General features: G+C 41.0%; 1 protein-coding gene across 1 annotated transcript; it reads right to left on the reverse strand.

Annotated features, from left to right (window-relative positions):
- Positions 1-5,176: 5,176 nt before the first annotated feature.
- On the reverse strand, positions 5,177-21,307 carry sdcbp2 (syndecan binding protein (syntenin) 2). Its single transcript, XM_083975136.1, has 9 exons — positions 21,152-21,307; positions 16,411-16,462; positions 15,616-15,712; positions 12,340-12,440; positions 11,336-11,500; positions 10,494-10,669; positions 9,197-9,368; positions 8,031-8,122; positions 5,177-6,978 (listed from the first exon to the last, which is right to left on the reverse strand). Exons 2-9 carry the CDS (start codon positions 16,459-16,461, stop codon positions 6,924-6,926), a joined length of 909 nt encoding a protein of 302 aa, XP_083831262.1. The 5' UTR covers position 16,462; positions 21,152-21,307; the 3' UTR covers positions 5,177-6,923.
- Between the last annotated feature and the right edge of the window lie 795 nt (positions 21,308-22,102).

The raw sequence follows: 22,102 nt of genomic DNA on the forward strand, positions 1-22,102 counted from the left end.
GAAAATCCACCCTACTTCAAAATTCACCGTCACTGCAGAAAGTCTCAGCTCCTCTGTGAGTCTTTGCAGACATGGAGCTTATCCAGTATCAAGAAACAGCAACGCAGACACACAACTCAGGTTGATTCAAAGGTCAAAAACACAGTGAACCTCGCAAAGCTGCAAGAGCCATTGAGAACTTCCACACTCAGCTGTTGGAGTCAAAACCAGATTCGCTTCCTACTTGTTTGAGAATCTTATTGGATTTAAAGGAGATTGGTTGTTGTCTGATGTTTAGTTTAAGGAGATCATGATCCCATATGAAGTGGACATTTAGACTGAATGCATTAGAAGAGAAGACAGTGGAGACGCCTTGTTGCAGATACCAGTAAGACACAAAATCCAGTTTGAGTTTGGAGGCTTCAGACACACTGCAGAGTTTATGACACTGTTCAACTCTGGAAACGATTGCAGCAGCCGTTATTTGATTTGATTGTCGCAGTGATTGCAAGATATACAGTGGAAACACAGCTTACTCGTTACAAGGTAATTTACCAGAAATATGTGTGTGCATGTTTGTGATTAGCACTTGGCTGGATAATGTCTCGCTATCTCCGTCGCTGTCTGCGCTGACACCATGGCTGTGTGGTCACTCTCTCGGGGCCCAATCAGTGACCTCAGGGTTCTGATGGATCTAACCCTGATGTGTCCAAAATTATGGTCAGCTTGAGCATTTTGACACTTTAGTGAGCTCGTATGAACCTTAGCCACCAGGCCGTTAGCTTAGCTTAGCATGCAGACAAGTAGGCTAAGACACAGCTAACCCAGCTTTGTCCAAACATAAAGACGAATAAATAGATTTTATTCTTAAATAAAAATGGTACCAGCAAATGAGCATTTAAAAGTTGAAGTCTCGGCTTGTTTGACGCAAACTCAAACAAATGTCAAAACATGTTCATTTTACAGGAAGTTCAGGGCTGAAACTATTTCCTGTTTGTCAAATTTAGAAGTGTTGGTCAGTATAAACCGAGGCTACATCTTTTTTAAACATCTAACCACAGTTAGTGAACTATTCCTTCATGGTTTTACTGTTAGTAGTTTCTATTTGTTCTGGCTAACTGTGTAAATGTCAATTAAACCAATCTGAAAATGTAATAATGTGGCCAAAAAGCTCCTTTATCTGACTCTCACATGTTTTTTTTTTTTTTTTTACCCTCCAAGAAGGATATTAATAACATCTGCTCCTATATTGAAAGATGAGGCTGCAATATCACATGAACCTCTCATAGAGGGTGAATGGGAGCTCATCTTTTCTTTCTTCCACAGAGTTAACCACTGATAACACTCTCATGTGTTTGTTATATTTGAAGGCTGGTTAGCTTAGCTTGGCATAAAGACTATAACCTCCAAAACTCAGAAAATACTGATGTTCTATAATGCATTTATTGACTTGGTGCAAAAACAAACAATAGGTTTTACAGTAAGTTTTCACCTTTAACGATACCACCCAGCCATTTTCTTTATGTTTCTATTACAGTCTTTGATCTTTAGGCTTTGACATGGGCGTCATGTTTTAGGGTGGAATTGCATGTGTGCTCTTTGTATCCCGACTAGGCTGAACTATAGATCACTGAAAACAACTGATCACATTTTGGGTTTCTGTTTCACAAAACACACAGAAGAATCGTTTTACAAGCCATCAGACCTGGTTGGAAAGATGCATTATGACCAGACACTTGTTTGTAGATACTCACTGGCTCAGTTTGACACTGTTGTAGATCTGAATGAAGTGAGTTGTGCTCAGTCTGTGCTCCGTGCTGTATATTTCTGCTCTTTAATGCTCTCGTGGTGTAGTTTTAGCTGTCACTTTGGTAGTGTGTGTTTCAAGTCCACTGTACAAGAGTTAGTCACTGCAGATTAGTCAACTTCATTTGTTTAACTCTGAAAAGCATTTCCAGACACAGAGGGACTACATATTACACGGTGGTTACAAATTGGTGAGATATCGTTCTGGGTTGTGATCACATTTATGATCAGGCTGTTTCTTTTTTGTGTGAATCATGAGAGCACTCAAAGTGATTACTTGATTTGCTGATCTTGTGCAAAGGTTTAACTTTGTGTGCGTTAATAAGGGCAAAATGAAAATTTGTTAAACTGTCAGAGACTCATATGTCAGTTGTGTATCTAGACACACCTGGACACAACCTGCAAAAACAATAAATGGACATCAAAAAGAAGAAAAAAAATTGACACCAACTGAACCTAATTACTAGGTGAAAAAAAATCAGCATGAATCATGTTTTTTTTTTTTTTTTAAACTCTTGGTTGACATATTTTTTGCACTATTGTTCACTTTATGAATTTTAAGCAATTACTTGAAGCTGAGATTGTATTGGTTTCCAAAGTGCGTGTTTGTTGTCCACTGAGTTGTGTCTCACAGATTGTTCTGACCTAGTTTGACAAAGTGCTGACGATGTTTGAGGTAAATAATGACACAGATAACTGAGATGATGCAGACATTTCAGGTAGACCTTTAAAAACAAGATACACATATGTCATTATTTCATCCATAGTAAGAGCTATTCACCTCAGCTCTTGACATTTGTACCTACAGGCCACAAAATACTTGACGTTTAAAAGTCTAACTGCTGTTGCAAAGTCAAACACTAGTAGAGGACGAGTAGCTTCTTTGTTAGAGACAATCATGACATCCCCTTCCTGTGTTTTCACTGCATTGACCTTGGAGCAGCAGCCACTGAGATCCATGAAAAGATTGACTGAATGCCTTAGAGACAAACAGGACTGCCTCCTCTCCACTCAACACTTCCCCCCACATTTCATCCATAACCATATTTGTTATCATGAATTGTGTTGTGCCATCTCCTGACTGTGTGAGACACTCAGCTGAAGTGGATTAGGAAGCTAAAACAATTTCATGTTTTTACAATAACAAAAAAAGCCATATAATTAATCCTGTAAGGGAAGAGGAATGGAGACATCTCTTACTCTTGATACTAATGTGTTGTGTAAAAAATATTCTATCAATGAACGTTATGAGAGTGAGTACTACAGTTCATCTGAAGAGTGAACGTCCAGTGAACTGATGCTGGAGGTTCAGGTCCAGGAGTTCAGGTTTGTTGTCGGTAGCAGTAATCATCTCGAACCCCTTTGATTTACCTCTATGCACCAAAGTCTTTACTTCAGCTGCGTTATGTATATGTGAAGTTTATCGTATTGTGAAGTAATGTACTGATTACTAAAATATTGAATTTGTTCTTGTGTTACAAAGCCCCCAAAGTCCTGAGAGATGTATTTCATCTTGTGCAGTGTGTGGATCTTTGATCTACGATGGGTCTTTATTTATTTATTTGTTGTTTGTTCTATTTAAAAAGAACCACAGAAAAAAAAGACATGAGTAGATATAATTTTTTGCACAAGAGGCAAGTGCACTACAGTAAATGATCTGTAAACATTAAATCATAATATAGCTTGTAACAAGTATTTCTTGTGCCCAAAAATTAAAAGTTAAAGGTCCCGTATTTGACACTTTTCTTGTGTTTTATCTGCAGAGTTCATCCATATGAAGATACCTATGGTTTTTGGAAACCAAAAACCATCTATGTGTAGTTTTACATCCTTTCTCTCTGTTTTCTGAGAGAATAAATACAGATATAACAGATTTCAGGTAAAAACAATATGAGAAGGGGCTTGGTTGAGAATAGCCACTGCTCTGTTGTGACAACAATAAGTTAAAGAAGTCCTGACGGCTCATTTTAAAGCTCAGATTCTAAAACAGGACTGGACTGAGACTTTAACAGTAGTAGGTAATATAGAACCTAGACCTGCTTTATTAACGAAAAGTGACATAAAAATTATACAATACATACTTACTTAATAGATACTTAATACAATATGGAACCTTTATCTTACTCACATTTATCTCCAAACTAGGGCTGAACAATGAATAGAAATATCAAAATTCCAATATGACCAGGTGCAATATTAAAGATCATATTCACAATCATAATTATTATTTTTTATTTTTTGTTCAGTGAAAATGAAATGCATACACACATGCATTCAAACACAGATTGTCTTTGTTTAAATTTTGGACTTTGGGGACTTATTATTCAGTAAATTGTTGTCTTTTGCTTTAATATTGTATATTTGATGTATGCTGGAGATTCTAACAATGTTTTGACAGACCTGTGTTAAGCTTGTATGTCTTCACTATCCGGTCCTAATAGGGGGTTTGGTGACCTCATTAACCCTTTGGGGGAACTTTGTCCTTTACATTCAGCTGTTTCATGGGCAACATTCAGACATTATGGCCTGCAGTTTTATTGTTTTTGGATGCTGACAGTCCAGTAATTTCCCTTGTCAAATGTTCAAGTCCCAGCAGATGCTTCAGTCTCATCAAGGATGTGATTGATTTATCCATTAAAAGTTTGATTCAACTTTCCTCCATTCAGTCTTTAACATACCGCACTTTATCAAGTTCTATTGCAAAGCCAAGGAGGCCATTACCCTGATTGTCCTGAAAGAATGTCTACAGTGAGCCTCTGTTTTTTGTTTCTGTCCTATAATACACCTGAACTTCCTGCTGCAGTGTGAGGTTGTGTCAGTGTACAGTATGCGGCGGTGACTGATTGATTATATACTGCGTATATCCTTAGACAAACATGATGCTGAATATTTCTTGGGGATGACAGGAGGAGGTGGGGGGTGTTTGGCTTTTCTTTTTTATTTGTCAATATTTGAATGTGTAATGTCATTTTATGCTTTATTCCTTGTCTGTCTGAGTATGTGTTCCGTAGACTATGTAATGATAATTAATATATACAGAGGTTATACCTAGTCTTTAACATCCTACCATTAAGGATATTTAATGCATTGTATAGTAATCCAGCTGACGTCATTAATATCTACAGATAACGTATTGTAAATGAACTATTTTAATGGCAATAGTAGTGTGTACAGTTAAAGACATCAGTAGATGACATCTCCATTCACACTCCCACCACACTGTATAAAGAAAGACCAAAAGCCCCTATATTAAACAGCATGGAGGAAACGTTTCTGTTGTGTTCATGTGTGTGTTTGTCTCTGGATGTTATTGTGACGGGGTTGTGGGATCACTTGCTCTAGAATAATGATAAATGTCATGCTGAGGCAGTGACGACAAACTCCATCAAGCTAACATGAACAGAAAGATTGTTTATTTGTTTTACAATATTATCTTGGTTACATTCGTATATAAACTTTTAGATTTTCTAACTTTTTTTTTTTTTACAGAATGACAGTGACGTTTATCAGATTGCATACCTAGAAAATTAAAGGAATACATGCATCCAAACATGAACAGCATTAAAAGGAGCAACTCTATATAACAAGTAGAAATTCACAACTGTGAGCTCTGCTCAGTCTCACTGTGCTCATGAGTCAAGGAAGGAATAATACAGAGGGAAGTCTGCTAACAGCTCTGCGCAGAATAGAGCAGGTTCACAAGCTAAACCCAGAATGTGGAATTTAAATGCCTTTAAATCTGAGCAGAGGATTTTCAGCATCAAATTTGAGCAGATTCCTACAGTTAACATACATTAACATGAGGCGCCACAAACACGACTATCGGACTTGACTGAAATGGATACAGGAAAGTCAACCTTTTCAAAGGTAGTGGAAAGTGCACTTAGTGGGTCTGCCCAGCACAGACCCTGTCCAAACAAACACCAACAAGTCCCTCAAAGGTTACAACAAACACTCGCATGCTGTCCGTTCACCGTCTCGTTGTTGTCATGGTGTTTTTCGGACAGGGCTGAGTTCCAGCTGCATAGGGCGCCAAACGTCTACTGCTGCCCCTTTTCCCTACACTCTCCCCTGGAATGTGCACACAGTGTTCCCAGTACCAACATTATGAACACAGTAGTCTCATCTTGACATATTCCTGCAGAGACAGGAGATGAGATGCAAATGATACGTCGAGTAGAGAGTAGCAGCGTGCACAGCTCCACGTCCTGAATAATCTGTCATAGCGATGTAAACAGACAATAATAATCATCTTCTTTATAATTAACATGATTATTAATTATTATTTGCGAGTGCATGACACATCGTCATCTCTTGGAGAAGGTGGAAACTGCCACGTGGTCTCTCACTTGCATGTTAGAATCCAGGGCCTATAAAATTCATGACAAAATCAATGCTAATGGTACAAACTAAAAACCAACCCTTTGCTAAAACCTATTAGTTTACTGGCCTAGTAAAATGACTGTACACTGTAATCTAGATTAAAGTCAGCAAACTTTTTTTTCTCATCAGCCCCCTCCCTCCCTCCCAGGTGTTAGTTCAACTCAGATTATTAAAGTACACACATTACGGGGCCAAGTGCAGGGACTGAGAGCACAGCTGTGCAGCCATCTACATGGTACTGTGGGGCTCTGATGACTGACCATTGGCTGTTACAGCATTTTTAACAAGGTGAAACCTCTGGTGCCAATGATTCATCTCCACACTGAGGAGGAAGCTCTGGACTCAGGATAGTGTGCATGGCTTTAAAAAAAAAAACATTTTTTGTACTGTCCGTGATCTCAAATACAAAACGAGAAAAAAAACAAAAAAAAAATCATGTAATACTCAGTTTACGAGGTTAACATATAAAAAAGTACAAATGTCAACAGAGATGAGGAAAATGTAGAAAAGGTGAAGAATATTCTGAACGACTGAAGAATAGAAAAAAAGGCATTTTAAGATTATGTTAAGGATGAGAAACGGCGTCGATGATGATTGCGATGCAGGAGGTGATTTGGTATGAAGACAGAAAGAGAGAGAAACAGATAGAGAGAGACGGATCAAGACATGAGTAAGGACAGAGAGAGAGAAAGAGAGAGCAAGAGAAATATCTGTGTGTTGTAGACATCCCGACAGTTGTACAGTCCTCCTGGTCTTCACACCTCTGGAACAGAGTGATCCATGGCTGACCGCAGGAGACCAGTGGACATCCTGGAGAATGAAACCACACCTCACATCAGATCACACACAAACTTCCACAGGCTTCAGGACACTTCCACAGCTGTAGTGTGGATCGGTCGTTCAAACACTTATTATTTTTAATGACAGGGCCGATGCGTAACTCATTGACTGGACAGTTGAGATGATGTTATCCAGCTCTAACTGGTGAAGAGATATGTCTGACAGTAGCTTGTGCTGTACCTCACTTAACCTGATGAGCTTAGTTTCTGTTCTTTAGTGTAACAGAGAGCTCATGGAAAAAATAACTGATTATGAGAATAACCAGTCCAGACTGCAAGTGAGCCTCATAGACCACATGACACGGACATGACACGGATTCAAAGTGGCAGTAATGAGTGAGAAAGGAGAGTTTCTACACTTCGCTGCTTGATGAGACCTGTCGAAACAAGTTGTGACAGGTACTCCGCACATCAATGGTATGACTCCTTTTCATATTCTCATTTATCAGATAAATCCCACACACTCGTGCTGAAACACATCCGCGTTACCATGGTAACCAAAGCACTTAGCATGTTTTTACAATACACACACAGACTTAGACTTTTACATTTAGAAGATTGGACATTGCTCTGTAATGTAGCTTTTGCATGGTACAATCATAAATGGACTGTCGTCAAAACCTGTGTTGGTCCACTTTCATGTCGTAAACAAACCACAGCAGGGAGCGATGCCATTGTTTGTTCATTGTTTGTTTTTTATGTTTAATGTCAGTGTACAGTTCTTCCAAGGACAGCCCCATGGGGTTTAGTGTCTGGAGACTGGGCTGGTCCTCATCGTATGAAGCCTTGTCTGTAATGTTTCGGTTAATTATCTTGCTGTAGGATTAACCTGACTAACCGGCCTGTCCTTCTCTAAATATACAGCTACATATCCTGATAATGAATTAAAGAGTGTAGTGAGACAGTTTGCTCCAACACTGAGCCGACTACATGTGATCGGATCACTGACGATGTAAGTTAACGTAGGTCTGAACTAAATGATGAGTTGATGGCATATGACCAGATAAACTGTTGAAGACTCACCTCTTAATCATGTGTTCATAGATGAACTTGGGCATGATGGTGATGGTCATGGCGGTCGGAGAGGTGGACAGAATATCCTTGATCTGCGAATCCTGGAGTTACACACAGGAATAATGACATGTCAAGACTTTGTGTAATCAGTGAATTACTTTTAGGTTCAAGGTTTAGTAAAAACACATTCACATCACATTATAGTTCTTTTTCTGTTTTTCTCCATTGTTTTGATGTGTTTTTAGAAAAAAATAAACTTGGAGAATAGAAGAAATAAACACTAAAGCAGCTGAGAGCAAAAAGGAAAGCATCAATCTTTTATAATATAATGAACTGAGTCAAAAGTTGAAGCCTGCTGTAAGTTTGTGGAAATAAAACTGAACATTTCTTACATTTTTTACATATTTACAATATTAATTACATTAATATTTTTGACAGTCTGTTTACGGCTCTGTATCTGTGCTTTATGTCAGGTCACAAACGTCACCTGCTGTGACAGTTTCCCTGCTCTTCAGATTGAAAAGATCTGTGTGACTACGTTATCATGGTGTGTATGTGACCTGACCTCAGTCTTCAACTTTCCAAAACTACAGTCTCATCTGAGCCGCTGCACTATAGTTTCACACAAGGTCAAACACAAGGTGACACTGTTGGACATATTCTACAGTTAAAGGTTTGGTTTGTTGCTTGATTCAGAGTGTTATACGCACAGGACTGAGCATTGAGTGCTAAATGTTGTGTGACGTTATCGCTGCATTCAGAAAAGTTCATAAAAGTAGATCAAATCAAAGGAGAAAACTGTAGGAGCCAGCAAAACACAATGTAGATTTCAAACTAACAACACACTTAAAGCCGACTACATGTCTACTGGGGCAAATACTGGACAAACTACTGAGCCATCATGGCTGATAAATGCTTAACACTTGCACAGACTTGGCCTTGGTGAGTGCTGCACTTACTTTATAATCGCTGCAAGTCCCCACGTTTTATTATATTGATATTATGGGAGCAGTCATCCAGGTGCAAACTTAAAATTAGGCACCAAACATCTTATGAGAATCACAAATGTACTGGATTGTTATCTTCTCTGCTCTGACACAGTAACAAAATGACACCATACCACATCACCTCAAAACTGACCAACAGTTTCGTACACACAGAAACAAGTGTCTGACCTTGAGTCCAATGACGTTTTGTCCATTAATTTCACAGATGTAATGTTCAGTCAGCAGACCGTTGCGGGCAGCAGAGCCATCCTTGACCAGTGAGGTGATTTTTCCTGACTTGTAGATGAAGCCCACGTGGCCAGAGCTGTCTTTGTGCATGGTGACGCTGCGCTGGAATGGCCTACAGACACACACAGAAGCAGAGACCGAATTAGAAATCCACAGGTTTGTTACACACATTGGTCATTTATCAAACTTGTGTAGGATCTGGTGTAGATTCTGGTGTCAAAGTGCGCCAAGTGTCACGTGTGATTTACAAAAAGTGTGTACGTTGCCAATTTCAGTGTAGAACTGGCGTGGTGTTGATAAATCCAGTGGCTGAAAACAATTTAAATGTCACGCCTCGATACATTCCTGCTTAAGAGGCCTCATCCTGCCCACTTTACGACATGGAGACACGGAAGACGGCCAAGAAGAGGGACTTTACTGTCATCACTGGTGGATGGAGGATTAGTATGGTAGTATCCATAGTATGGTATGGATTAGTATGGTTTAATAATCATTCCGACACAGCAGCACTCGTTCCTGCATGTTCTATGCTGGTTCAAAATGTGCGTACGCCTGGTCAGACCTGGCGTGAGATATTTGCGTACCCTGCACTCACATTCAGATTGATAAATGCCGATCCTTGCGGTAGATTTGACGGTGTTTTTTTGCTGTAAGCACGTTTCATAAATGTGATGCTGAGGCTGTTTAACTGGAAATTACAGTGCACCTGGACGTCTGTCAAGTTATCAAATACAAGGTGACTCAAGGAGACTCTATGATATGTTTAGAAACATGAGACTAAAAGATGAGTTGAGCAGCAAAGTGCAAGTGATGGAGGAGCCAGCAGAGGGAGCCAAACATTGCAGCTTCTCCAGAAAAACTATGAAACTGAAAACATGATGGACAGAAAACATTGCCAGTTAAAATAGCCTATGGACATGTAAATGTAAACTAATTCACACTTCACAGTTCTATGCAAATGTGATGGCAATGTTTATATCTGGAATCTGTCACAATGCCCTGAGCTCATCAGAGAGCTGCCTCTTATCTTTTCCTCAAATAAACATTGTGTGAGTCAAAGACAATTAACCAGCCTTTCAATTAGAACTGTAACATGAGCTGTTAGAGTAAATAAAGACCAAAATGGTCAAAATCAGGTGCAGTTCAGTGGTGCAATGCTCAAATTAAAGAAACACAAAGAAAACATCTAGCCTTTAAAAAAAGTTTAGGACACATAGGTATAATCCTCAGTCCTCACCTGTCCCTGACCACAAGCTCAATGCGGGTCTCAGCTGCAGCCTTCAGGGCCTTGTGGGCCTTGTCCACGCTCCAGCCGGCACAATTCTGCCCGTTGATCTGCAGGACCTGGTCTCCAAAACGCAGCCCTGCGAGGGCCGCGGGGGAGTTGGCCTGTACCAGCTGGATAAACACTCCCTGTGAAAGGAAACAGGAAACAGATAAAACATTCAAAATCAATCCAGGCCACAGACACACAGAGAAAGAGTTAGGACAGACAGAAGACAGACACTGATAATGTTAAGCAAACACAGGAGTGACTTGAGAAAAGGGAGACAAGGACACAGGACAGAAGAGATTGTATGTTCATAAAGAAGAAGAGAAAAAAACACTGATCATTAAAAATCCAACAGGATCAGCAGAGTGCTCATGTCTGAATTGTTCATTTCAAAAGATTGGTTCCACTCTTTTACTTGACGTCCATTACTGCAGACTTTATTGCATGATGTACAAACCACGAGTGTGCTGTGTCTGGTTCATCTCAGCAGCACATTGATTACCAATACTCTGAATCCTCTTTGTTTGCCAACTCATTCCAGTCATTTCAGCCCTGCCTACTGTTTGTGCAACTCTGTACAAACTGAATTATTAACTACAACAGAAGCGAATTACCACTTTCAAGCTGGTCAAGTATCAAAAGAGAGAGACTGATGATGACAAACACCAGCAAGTCACTCTTTTAGCGAGCACATTCTAATCAAAGAAACAAAACACAAAAACAAATCATGGATTTGAAAAGTGGTTCCAACCATTTTATGCTGAATAATAAACGCAGGTGTCAAAGAGGTTGTAATGCTGACTCACGTTGTCAATGGCCCTGAGCCGGAGTCCCACCTTCCCGTCCTGGTCCTTACAGAGTATAATCTCCCTCAGCCCTGGACGGATCTCTGCCCGTCTGATCCCCACGTCTGCCCCGGTGACGGGCCGCACCATGCCCCCGACACCTGAGAGGGAGGCCACTGCCACTTGCTGAGGAGTGGGGGAAAGGATGCCAGACGGCAGAGGAGGTGAGAATGTATGAAGAGGTGGGTTGAGAAAGAACATGTTGGGGAAGAAGGAAGAAAGAGGATAAAAAAGAAACATTAAAATTCAGCTGCAGATAAAAAGGAATGCTGCATAAAATAAAAGGTGCAGTATGTGGGAGGATTCAATTTTATCTCCTCCACCAGTTAATGTTGTGCTGCTCCAACTTTGGCTTTCTGCTCTGGCCATCTAGCCCATGTGGTTATTCATGATTGTTTCATATTTATAGTGAAAGGTGTCAATTATATATTATACTGCTGGTGCAACATCAGGAAGGAATTTCTATGGAGAAGAATTCCAAAGAGGATATAGAAATATTGCAATATTAAACATATACCTTATGGCTCAGCCCTACTTTGCACTGACAATGTGGAGATACAAAAACATACATATAAATAATTAATGCTAGAGGCAAAGATATCAAGAAATGGCAGAGAGCACAGATGGTTAAATGCCAGCTGACAAGCTTGGGTGCTGCAAGAGCTCTGACATGTTGCAGGATACACACACACACATGCAATTGGAGGGGAGTGAAGAGCTCACACCCTCCCACACACTGCTCCAGGCCTGTGGTGAGTCATTCAGTGTTGTGGATCTCCACAAACACAGTACTGTTTTGCTTTGGATACATGCTCAGCTCATGGTTTTTCATCTACTGAAAACTCACTAAAAACAGTGAAAATCTAAATGTTTTGGTCACCTCAGGGCATCGGGAACAGGTGCTTACAAGACAACTTCATCTAATGTAGTATGTGGACTGGAGTCGTGTTTGTCATGTCACTCACATTATCAGCCACAGGCAACAGGGCCAGGTTCCTCTGGACTTCATCGCTGTTGAGAGCCAGTCCCATGTAATCTCCCAGCTCCTCCAGGTTTGGGTACAAGGCTGGAGACACAAGAGGAGGAAGGAAGAGGAGGGTAGGTGGGAGGGGAAAGGCAGCCAAGACAGAAATAAGGTAAGGGGGGACAGGTGGTTGGTAGGAGAAAAAGAGAGAGAAAACATGGAGGAGAAAAAAAACAAGTTTATTTTAAGATTACCGGTACATAATAAAGAAATGAATACATTAATGCATTTATATGGTAACACAAGCAGGTTGTTCTTAAACCCCTCCCTGAAGTTGAACATCGATGTACCTTGTATGATTCGACTTCACAGGTGCATAAACTCTCTTATATTTGCTGCAATTGAGTAGGTTTTTTTATATCCAACCTTATTCTTCCCTGTTTTATTCATGCTGTTAATCACAGCAGGGTCATGTTTGAGTGACACAGAGACCTCCATTGGAATTCAACTGATAATAACCACTCTGTGGTGCAGTGCAGTCAAACTTTCCTGGCAACAGTATGGAGTTCCTTTCTCTGATGGTAATTAAGTGTTACTGTAGCTATGGTATGAATATCTCCATCCCTCCCCTTTGTCTTTCTCTTCTGTCTATTTAAGTATCACAAAGATACATACATGTACACACACACAGCTTTTATGCCAAGTGGTGAAGTGTGTGAGTCATGAGCAAGTCATGCAACTCCAAACCTGAAGTGTCTACTCTGAAATTAGAGCACACTACTACAGACATGACATTGGGCTAGGACTCAGCCTCCTGTTTACTGTCAGACAGTCAGGTGCATTGTACCTGTCTGTCTCTCTTCTTGCTTGCCTGCATTTCTTTTTTGGCAACAAGAGCTTGATGTTGCCCTTGCGGCAGAGCAATGATTACTGCCAAGGTAACAGAGAGGACAATAGTGAAGGTTCTCAGACGTAGGGAAATAAATCTCTACAGTTGCATACCTGATTGTGTGTGTTAGCCAGTCATTCAGAATATACTGTGGGTGTCTCAGAGGCACACCTGCTATTTTGGTTCATGTGTGTGCACCAGCGCAAACACAGCGTGGCTGAGGTGAAATATAGATCAGAGGGCGTGGTGATTAATAAATACATGCTCAGCCAGTCACATCACCGGTCTGGTCTCTGAAATTAGCTGTGCCACATTGATGCACGATGACAACTCAGCATTCAGATCTGGTGACTGGGGAGGTTACTGAAGGACGCTGAACTTGTCGTCACGGTTTATGAAAACAGTTTGAGACTCCTTTTGTTTTGTGACATGGAGCGTTATCCTGCTGGAACTGGCCATTAGAGGACGTTTAACTGTGGCCATGAAGGGATGCGCATGAGACATGTTGACTGTGTTACTGCTTTCTATCAGCTCCAGCCGGTCTTGTCGCTTCTCCTCTGACCTACCTCGTCAACGTGGGGGTTTCTGTGCACAGAACTGCTGCTCGCTATTTGTTCTTGGCACCGTTCTCAGTAAAAAACTCTGGAGACTTCTTGTGTGTGAAAATCCCACACGAACTCAGCAGTTTCAGAAATACTCAACCAGCCCGTCTGGTTTGTATAATCCAACCAGACCTCTTCCTCAATTGAGGGAAAACTCATTTACAACTTCCTGATGTAGGCAGAAGATAGAAAGCATTAACTGTCATTGTATTACAAAAATATAATGAAAGCAACTCAAGATAGATCTATCTTAATTAGTTTGATTCTCCAAGACTAAATTAAATAGCTTATCCCTTAATACTTAATACATTTTCCTTTCAACTTGAGTGTGCAAGGTGGAGCAGGTGGAGTCAAATCTACATTCAGTGTGATCTGATTCAATCACTTAAACCACACATGCAACAAGAGATCAGTAACCACTCGTTGTAAAGTTAGAGGTGGCAGCTCTGGCTACGGTACAAACAGAGAGAGAAACACCCCTATGCTGGTAAAACAAAAAGTATAAATGATAGAAAAATGGAGATCATGATTCATCCTGTTCTCCTCCTACACTTGACCCTAATAAAAACAGAATGTGTTTCATTATTTCAGAAATCTCACAATGCCCAGTCTTATCAGCTGGTCTGCCCTCTTCTTCTTTTCCTCATTTAGATTTCCTCTTGTTCTCCTGTTGTATCACCTTCTCTTTCATTCACCTCTCCCACACATGCCTGCTCCACATCCACCCACACAGGCAAGTCAAAAGAACAAACTCTTGTTGGTGTGAGACTGAACTCTGCTCTTTTATCCAGTTCAATGCAATTTCTCTGTCCCTGCAGTTTATCCTTTGGCCAACCCCGTTCTCAATAGTCTATCTTTAGCTACAGTATGTGGGAAACGGCCCTTGAACTCAGCCATACTTCCAGATCTGTCAGGACTTATGGGTAGGACTTTTGAAATTCCACTGACTCACTCATTATGAATCTTGCTTTACCAGGAAAAAGTGTCTTGTTCATGCCTTAAGGTGAGGAAAAGACAAATCACAACTGGAGTGATCTTCCTGCTTAGAAAATCCTCCTTGAACCCCTAAAGCTTACTCCTGGGTCTCTCAGCCCTCCCTCCTTTTCAAATAAACTCCTCCTCCTCTCTCTCTTTCTCCCATCATTCCCTGTCCCAGTGCAACTACCAGAGCCAGTCTCCATGGTGACTCATGGTTAGCACTGCTGAGGTAAAAACAAAAGACCAAAAAGCCCACAGAACTCTGCATCCAAAAGAAAAGAGATGCAGAATGAGTGCAAGAATGGGGAAATGGGGAGAAGTGATTGAAAATAAGCAGAAAGGTCGTGTTCTCTCATCACTCAACAGCCCTCTGCCATCTTTTACCCAATTTCCATCCTTTCTGTATGCCTGATTTCCCTCTTTTTTTCTTTCATCTGGACATGACCCACTGCAGAGTTCAGGCCTATTTTGACACAAACCCCTCAAACCCCTGCACCAAAACACAATGTGAGAGACAGAAACAGAGAACTGCACATAGAGAGGGATAGAGAGAGTAATCACAGCCTGTGTGGGGGGCCCGTTTACTCCCATTATTGCGCAAAGACCTCACAAGTCTCCCTCCCGTCCCGGTTTCTCACTCCACACGTCTTTATCTGCCCAAAAGAATAATCAGAGACCGCCCCAGATGGGAGAGCGGGCACAGATGAAGGGATTTCTGCTACAAGTTTAACTAATTTTCCCAAGTATAAAGGAGGTTCTAACACAATGAGAGGATAACATACTCTTCTAAAGTATATGAGAGACTCACTTGATCCTGGCATCCCTGCAGTAGCAAGCTGAGGTTGGTAGGTTCCCTCAGTGATGGCCGGCATGGGGGTGGTCGTCTGGGCAAACTGGGCCTGGGCCTAGAAGGTAATTACATTCAACAGTCAAACAGCAGGCAGTTGTCATCAGCAGTATGCAATAGAGAACTGCAGCAGGGTTATTTAGGAAACATGAATCTTCTTTAGAAAAGCATGTCTTTTAAAAAGTGTTTTAAGTCTGAAACATTTTTTAAAATCAGGATACTGCTATGAATTCATTCATGGATCAAAATTAAACAGTGTACTGTGCGCCAAAGCAACACAAAAGCAACAAATTATATCTTCAATGACATGCAAATGTGACGTTAAAATGGCAAAGTTAAAACAATAAAGAACTCAGATCTAGAAGTCAGAGGCTTTACACTGACGTCCATTAAGTTCTGGGACTCAAAAGGGAGGGACAGATTAAAAAATGAATCGTCTAAATCAAAGCAGGTTGAGGCTAAAACATCCTGACTCCAGGTCAACCACCAAAAATAGTTCAGTTCCCATAAAGCTAGTTCAAGGCACTTTCATTACATTCTTGTTACTTCTTCTCCAAAGCTTTGAAAGCTCCAGAAGTTACTGTACAATTGTTTTCACAGGCTTAACAATCAAACTGAGCTGCATGTGTAAAAAGTCCTTTCAGTTCAAGAATTTGTAAGGGCAATAAAAAGCAGAAAATCATGGATCTATTACATCAGCAGTCAGTAACTTTGGGAAAATGGCAGTGTCACAAAGTTTCACAAAAGCACACTCACCTTGATGACCTTGTCGACCTTCAGGTCCTCGAGAGATGGATACAGAGACATCCTGAAGAGAACACACAAACAGCAGTGAGTGAAGGACCTTGAGAAAAGCAGTGCTTTGTTGCTGTATGAGATAACAAACCATTTGATATGCCTCACCAGACAGCTGACTGAGATATCCTCGTGTTACCTATTGTGATCCATTACCATTAAACTCCATAAAGCTACATTTCATATTAACATTGAGTCAACAGCCTCTCCACTGAACATTAAAACCAGCTCTGTAGCAAACAATGCCTCTCAACTAAATCAACATGAAATGGCACAGAGATTAAACAAATGAAGTAAATCAAACACTGCCAAAGAGAGACACATATCCTAGGAGTTTGACACTTGTAAAACGCAACCTTGGGGGTGGAAGATAAGGGGAGAACCAACTACAAATCACAGTTGGAGGACTGACAGATATATTTGAGGTAAGATCATCCAATGTCCAGGTAATCAAGTACGCAGTACACTTAAAACACAGCTAAGCATTCGTGGCAGATCCAGAAATGAAACAACAGCACCAAATGCCACGACACAAGAGCTAATAGGTTGCGTGCAGACACGGTCAGTGTGTCTACACACCACAATGAAAATAATAGGGGAACTCATTATTATGTGTGTCATGACTCCATGACTTCACAGTTCACCTCAGGCACTTCAGTCTTATCTAATCTCGCTCTCATGCTGGGTGGACATAAGGTCTGAGTGTGCGACGTCTTTGACATCGAGTTATTGCTGTAAATGACGAACATGTGGACCAAAGTCCCAGATGAGAAGAGAATAGAGGGAATGAAAGCAGAAGCAGCTCCTCCATATTGTGTAAGTGCACTTCCGCAAAGTTTCCATGACAAAGCTCCCCGATGGAGTTCAAACAATGACTTGTCACTTTACACTGACAAACACCTGGGCCTGTACAAACAGGTGACCTGTACAAACTAAGCTAGGTTATAGAAACACAATACATGAGTAAACATGGGCGAAGCAAAAACAACAACACAACGCAGGTAATAGTTAATGACTCTGAATCCCAACAGGTTACAGCCCAATTATGACTACTGTCCAAGAACTCATTGCTATAGCATATACTGTAAACTACACAGCAGCATGAAGTGGAAAGAGGAAGTGAAATATAGCAGTCAGTCAGCTGCCTGGGACTCAAGTCAAAACATGCAGCAATGTTATGGCAGGAAACCGGCACAAACATTCTGTGTACTTTGGTCTACAGTAATATGGAACAAATGAGAAGGTGGTGGCTGTTTCTCAGGTACATGTGTTAACACACTTAAAGTCATCTAGGCCTAAGGCACATAAAATGTAAATAGCAATGTTTGACTGAAGGTGGAGACCTTTGCAGCTTGTCAGCGCTCACCATATATTGTCTGACTGTCTACGAGAGCTAACTTTACTTAAATCAACATTTTATAACTCCGAAACTGGAGCAAAAATTATAGCGCATGCTAGTATTTTGTATTTGCGCAAATGTTATATCATATTGAACCTGAACCTGAATTTGAATTCAACATTTGTATATCTCACCGCTCTCACGGGGAGGGGGGAGTCATTTTAATGTTAGGTAACATGAGGACAAACAGAGCTGATGACTGAAGGAGTAATCTGATAAAGGAAGCGGTAACAAACATACTGTGTTTAATGTGAACTGGTCATGCCATGGTCGATACCAGTCTGCTTGAGAAAGAAAATTAATGGCAAAGACACCAATCCAGCGTTTTGGACTGATGAGTCCCTAAAATGATATAAAACACTAGTCTTTCTACTTCTACTTTCTACTTTCATATTGAGAACAAATTACAACAACAGAAACATCACTGATTTCTAACCCATTTTCTTCACCACACCGTGACAACTGTGTGTCACCATCACAAGACATGTGAACACATCTCTTACTCAATCCGTAACAGACAAAGTGACGGGGGATGACAGTGTTATGTAAGAAAACAGAATACCACTCAGTTGACTGCATATCTGCTATAGCCAAACGATTCGACAAGTCTGTTAATAATAGATTGAAACCACAGCATGTGTGCACAGCTAATTGTCAGGGTGCTGCACTGCCCATGTGCTGTACTTCCACCTTAGTCTCACCCTATATGTTGTTGGTTGTTGGTTGTATGGATGCAATGCTGCAGCCCTCAATGGATGTCATTTAGTGATTCTGTCTAATGTCTCTTGTTATGATTCTTGAGATCCTTTCATCCAGTATTCTCATAAATGTACTGACTGCCAAATCTCAACACCATATAGATTTCTAACATCAAAATCCTTCCTGTTATAGCCCTGTCTATCCACAGGGATATTCAATGGCTTCTTCCCTGGCCCATGTCCCACCCCTCCACCAAGTTGGATGCAAATCAATTCAGTGTCTTTGCGTAACCTATGCCGCAAACAAACAAATGCAAGTGAGAACATTACCTCTCTGGTATAGGTAATAAACAGACTAGAACTGCATCCAGCAGAGCTGACGACTCAAGGCCAAGCAATACAACAACTCTGTCTAGCTCTTACAACAGAAAATATATTAACTATATTGTACAAATGCTTATATCTCAACAGCGTGTCTGTTTTGATGTCCTTTTTTCTCAATGGAGTTTATATTGCCATTGCATTTACACAAAATTATAAATACACAATACTGAGCCAAATTAGCCCCATCACAAAATCAAATATTTGAAAGGGGCTGTATTTGAGTTATGTCTGCCACCAAATGTGCCCTCTTGCAGGTGATGGTAATATTACAACTATGACTAAGCAGGAAGGAAGTGATAGAAATAGAAGCAAAATACAATCAAAACCATTGTTGCTCTTGACAGCTCTGGGAAAATAGCTACATTTCTGCCTTAATTAAACAGCTTTGCAGTAATTGTGATGGTTTTATAAATGACTTGTAACTTGTTACAGGGAGAATGGAGGCTCTCTGCCATGACATAGCGTCTCTTGGCCGAAAACCAACCCTGCACCACCGACCTGGTGGTGTCCCAGCTCTCGTCTCGGCAGCACCCCAACACAAACGCGCCCCGTAATCTCTTGTTTATGACCGATAAGATTACACAAATATACACATCATAACATCGTTTATGTTATATAACATTATCCACCACTCCATGGATTACTTTCTCGCCAGCTTTATTAAAAACAAATGCACATGGCTGGGAGAAGGATTAGCAAAACAGAGGAAAAGCAACCAGAGTTGCATAGTTCCCCTTTAAAGTGTGTGAACCATCATAAATAAGACTGCACTTCTATGTCACATATGAACAGTGGCACGGTGTGTGTTTAGACATTCAGTTTGACACCAGCAAGTTAAATACACAATGCTTTCCAAACCAAGCAAATTATTCTGACCACAATCGCATCACTCTCCCAGCTACTCCAGCCACTACTCAATTCTGATATTCTTAGTCCTCGCAGACAAGTGCCTCATTGTGTTGGCGGACACAATGAGGCATTTTAATACCTCCTAGTGTTTACTTTTCAGCTGTGTTTGTTTGCTCCCTTTATATCCCCCCCTCATTTAGACTAACAGGCTGGAGGTATAAATGAATAAGCCTGGAAAAAATGAGTGTTTGGACAGCTCTTGTAATGACATAACCTAGTCCTCCAGTCCTCAGCAACTGCAGCTCAGATGAAGAGGGACAAGCAACATTATTTGACATGTAAAAGGAAGTTTCCTGCATTTGTATATAAACAGGTAAGACAAATGGTGATTAAAGTGTTTGGCAAGCATCCCATAAATGAATTGCTTCTGGGAGCAGATGAACTGGTCTGCTCGTTGCTACTCAAAAGTATGGAGCTAGCAAAACCAAGAGCTTTGGTGAAAACTGGAAAGGAAAAAAAGGAGGGCTAACTTCAGTAAGGCTGAACGAATTGGTTAGATACAAGAATGAGGTCTTCTTGGCAGCTTATTCCGGTCTATTGACATGGCTGGGAAAGAGACGGGGTGAGGGAGGGAAAGGGAAGAGGAAGAGGAGGAGGAGGAGGAGGAGGAGGACTGACAACGATTATAGGAAAAAAAAACTGACCCACACCCTTCCCTTTCTACTGTACATATTAAATAGGCCACGTTATAACGTTATACAATGAGTTTCGATGTGACAGGCAGCTACCATATAGGTATGTTTACTACACAGGACCAACATGTTGTTGTATTTACGCTTTAACAACACAGCAACTACATATGGCTGAGCGATAATACGCAGGGCTTAATAAACGTTAACTTAGCTTACTTATAACAGATTAGCCATTTCCATTATACTCCAACAACGAGGAAACACTCAGTGCATAATTTTGGCTTGTGTTTTGTTTTTACAGCTGGGTCTCCATAATGTTTCCTGACTAATTAAGTTAAATGCTGTAAGTCAACGTTAGCTAACGTTACGGCGCCGCACTTCAGTGTCATTAAAAATTCAACCAACGGGCTGTTAGCTAGTATACAGACACAGATCAACACCGCAGTGATAAGTTAGCTAACAGATAGGCGAAAACACAACACAGTGTAAAGTGTGTGAATAAAGACAACACGAACCGAGTCGCTGAGCAGAGTAGTCTTTGTTCCGATACAAACAGCAGGGAAGCGGACGGCTAACCTAGCCGTCACGTTAGCTTGTTCGGTAAACGAAACCCTGGACGGAACAGTTAGCGGCTGCTAGCAACGATTCGGTGCAAGGGGTTTCGATATAGACACACTCACCTTTAATGTCGTGGATGTGAGCTACGCGTGGGAACAGCAGACACAGCAGCACACTCGTTGTTTTTCCGTGTTTCTCTCTCCGGCGCTCCGGCTGCTCTTCGTCGTCGCGACCGTTCTGAAGGGGAATTCTGGAAAGTGATGTCACTGCTGGCTTCCTGCTCCTGGCAACCACGTCAATCAGTGTTGAAGTCACGCCTCGTCTCAGTCACATGAGGTGCGTGATTCATGGGGACCATTTTACACGGGTGAAACCGACCTTTTGATTAATACACACAATGACCCCCATACATCCAGAGGCCATATTTTGTCTCAGCAAGACAGAACAGGTCTGGCCCTGTGTCGGCTGTCTGTCACGGCCTCACGGGTTCTCTCAGGTGAGGGAGTTGGCCAAATTATGTGGTGGGGTAGGACACGGCTGTGTGTAATAACAAGGTAATGTCAACGTCATAACAGTTACCGTATTCATAGTCACTGCCTAAGCAAAATGTACCGTTTTACATTACATGTATGGTTTCCAGCTACTTTCAATATCTACTGATGGAAGTTTCCTCCACCATGGCCTGCCCTGACACTAGAGAGCAACACCAACCTAGATGACGTGAGAACACCTGCAGCTGCAAACAGCTGTATTTTGAATTAACTACCAATGCTTGATTTTGGGATGGCAGTGAATAGATTATTACAGTAATGAATCTAGTCTGTTTGTCATAAATGTGTGGATTAATTTCTCAGCCTGATTTTGGCAGAAAGCCTTTTAATTTGAAAATACTTATGGTAAAATGCTGCTGATCTTGATGTGGTTGACATGGCTTTTGAAATTTAGATTGCTATCAATGATAACACCCCGATTCCTTGCTTGAGTTTTGCTCTCCAATGATAGGGAATTAAGATGTGCTGCAATTCTCTGTAAGCCAGCTGTGCACCAAAGATAAGTATTTCTGTTTTGTCCTT

Source organism: Trachurus trachurus (genome assembly GCF_905171665.1).
Source record: "Trachurus trachurus genome assembly, chromosome: 7".
In the NCBI taxonomy this organism is placed as follows: Eukaryota; Metazoa; Chordata; class Actinopteri; order Carangiformes; family Carangidae; genus Trachurus; species Trachurus trachurus.

Bases quoted from the DNA above. Each gene is read 5' to 3' on its own strand.
- sdcbp2 (XM_083975136.1), bottom strand. From the start codon at position 16,461: ATGTCTCTGTATCCATCTCTCGAGGACCTGAAGGTCGACAAGGTCATC. The intron at 15,713-16,410 runs GTGAGTGTGCTT...ATTACCTTCTAG, and splicing joins AGGTCGACAAGGTCATCAAG to GCCCAGGCCCAGTTTGCCCA. The intron at 12,441-15,615 runs GTGAGTCTCTCA...TTGTGTCTCCAG, and splicing joins TGCAGGGATGCCAGGATCAA to CCTTGTACCCAAACCTGGAG.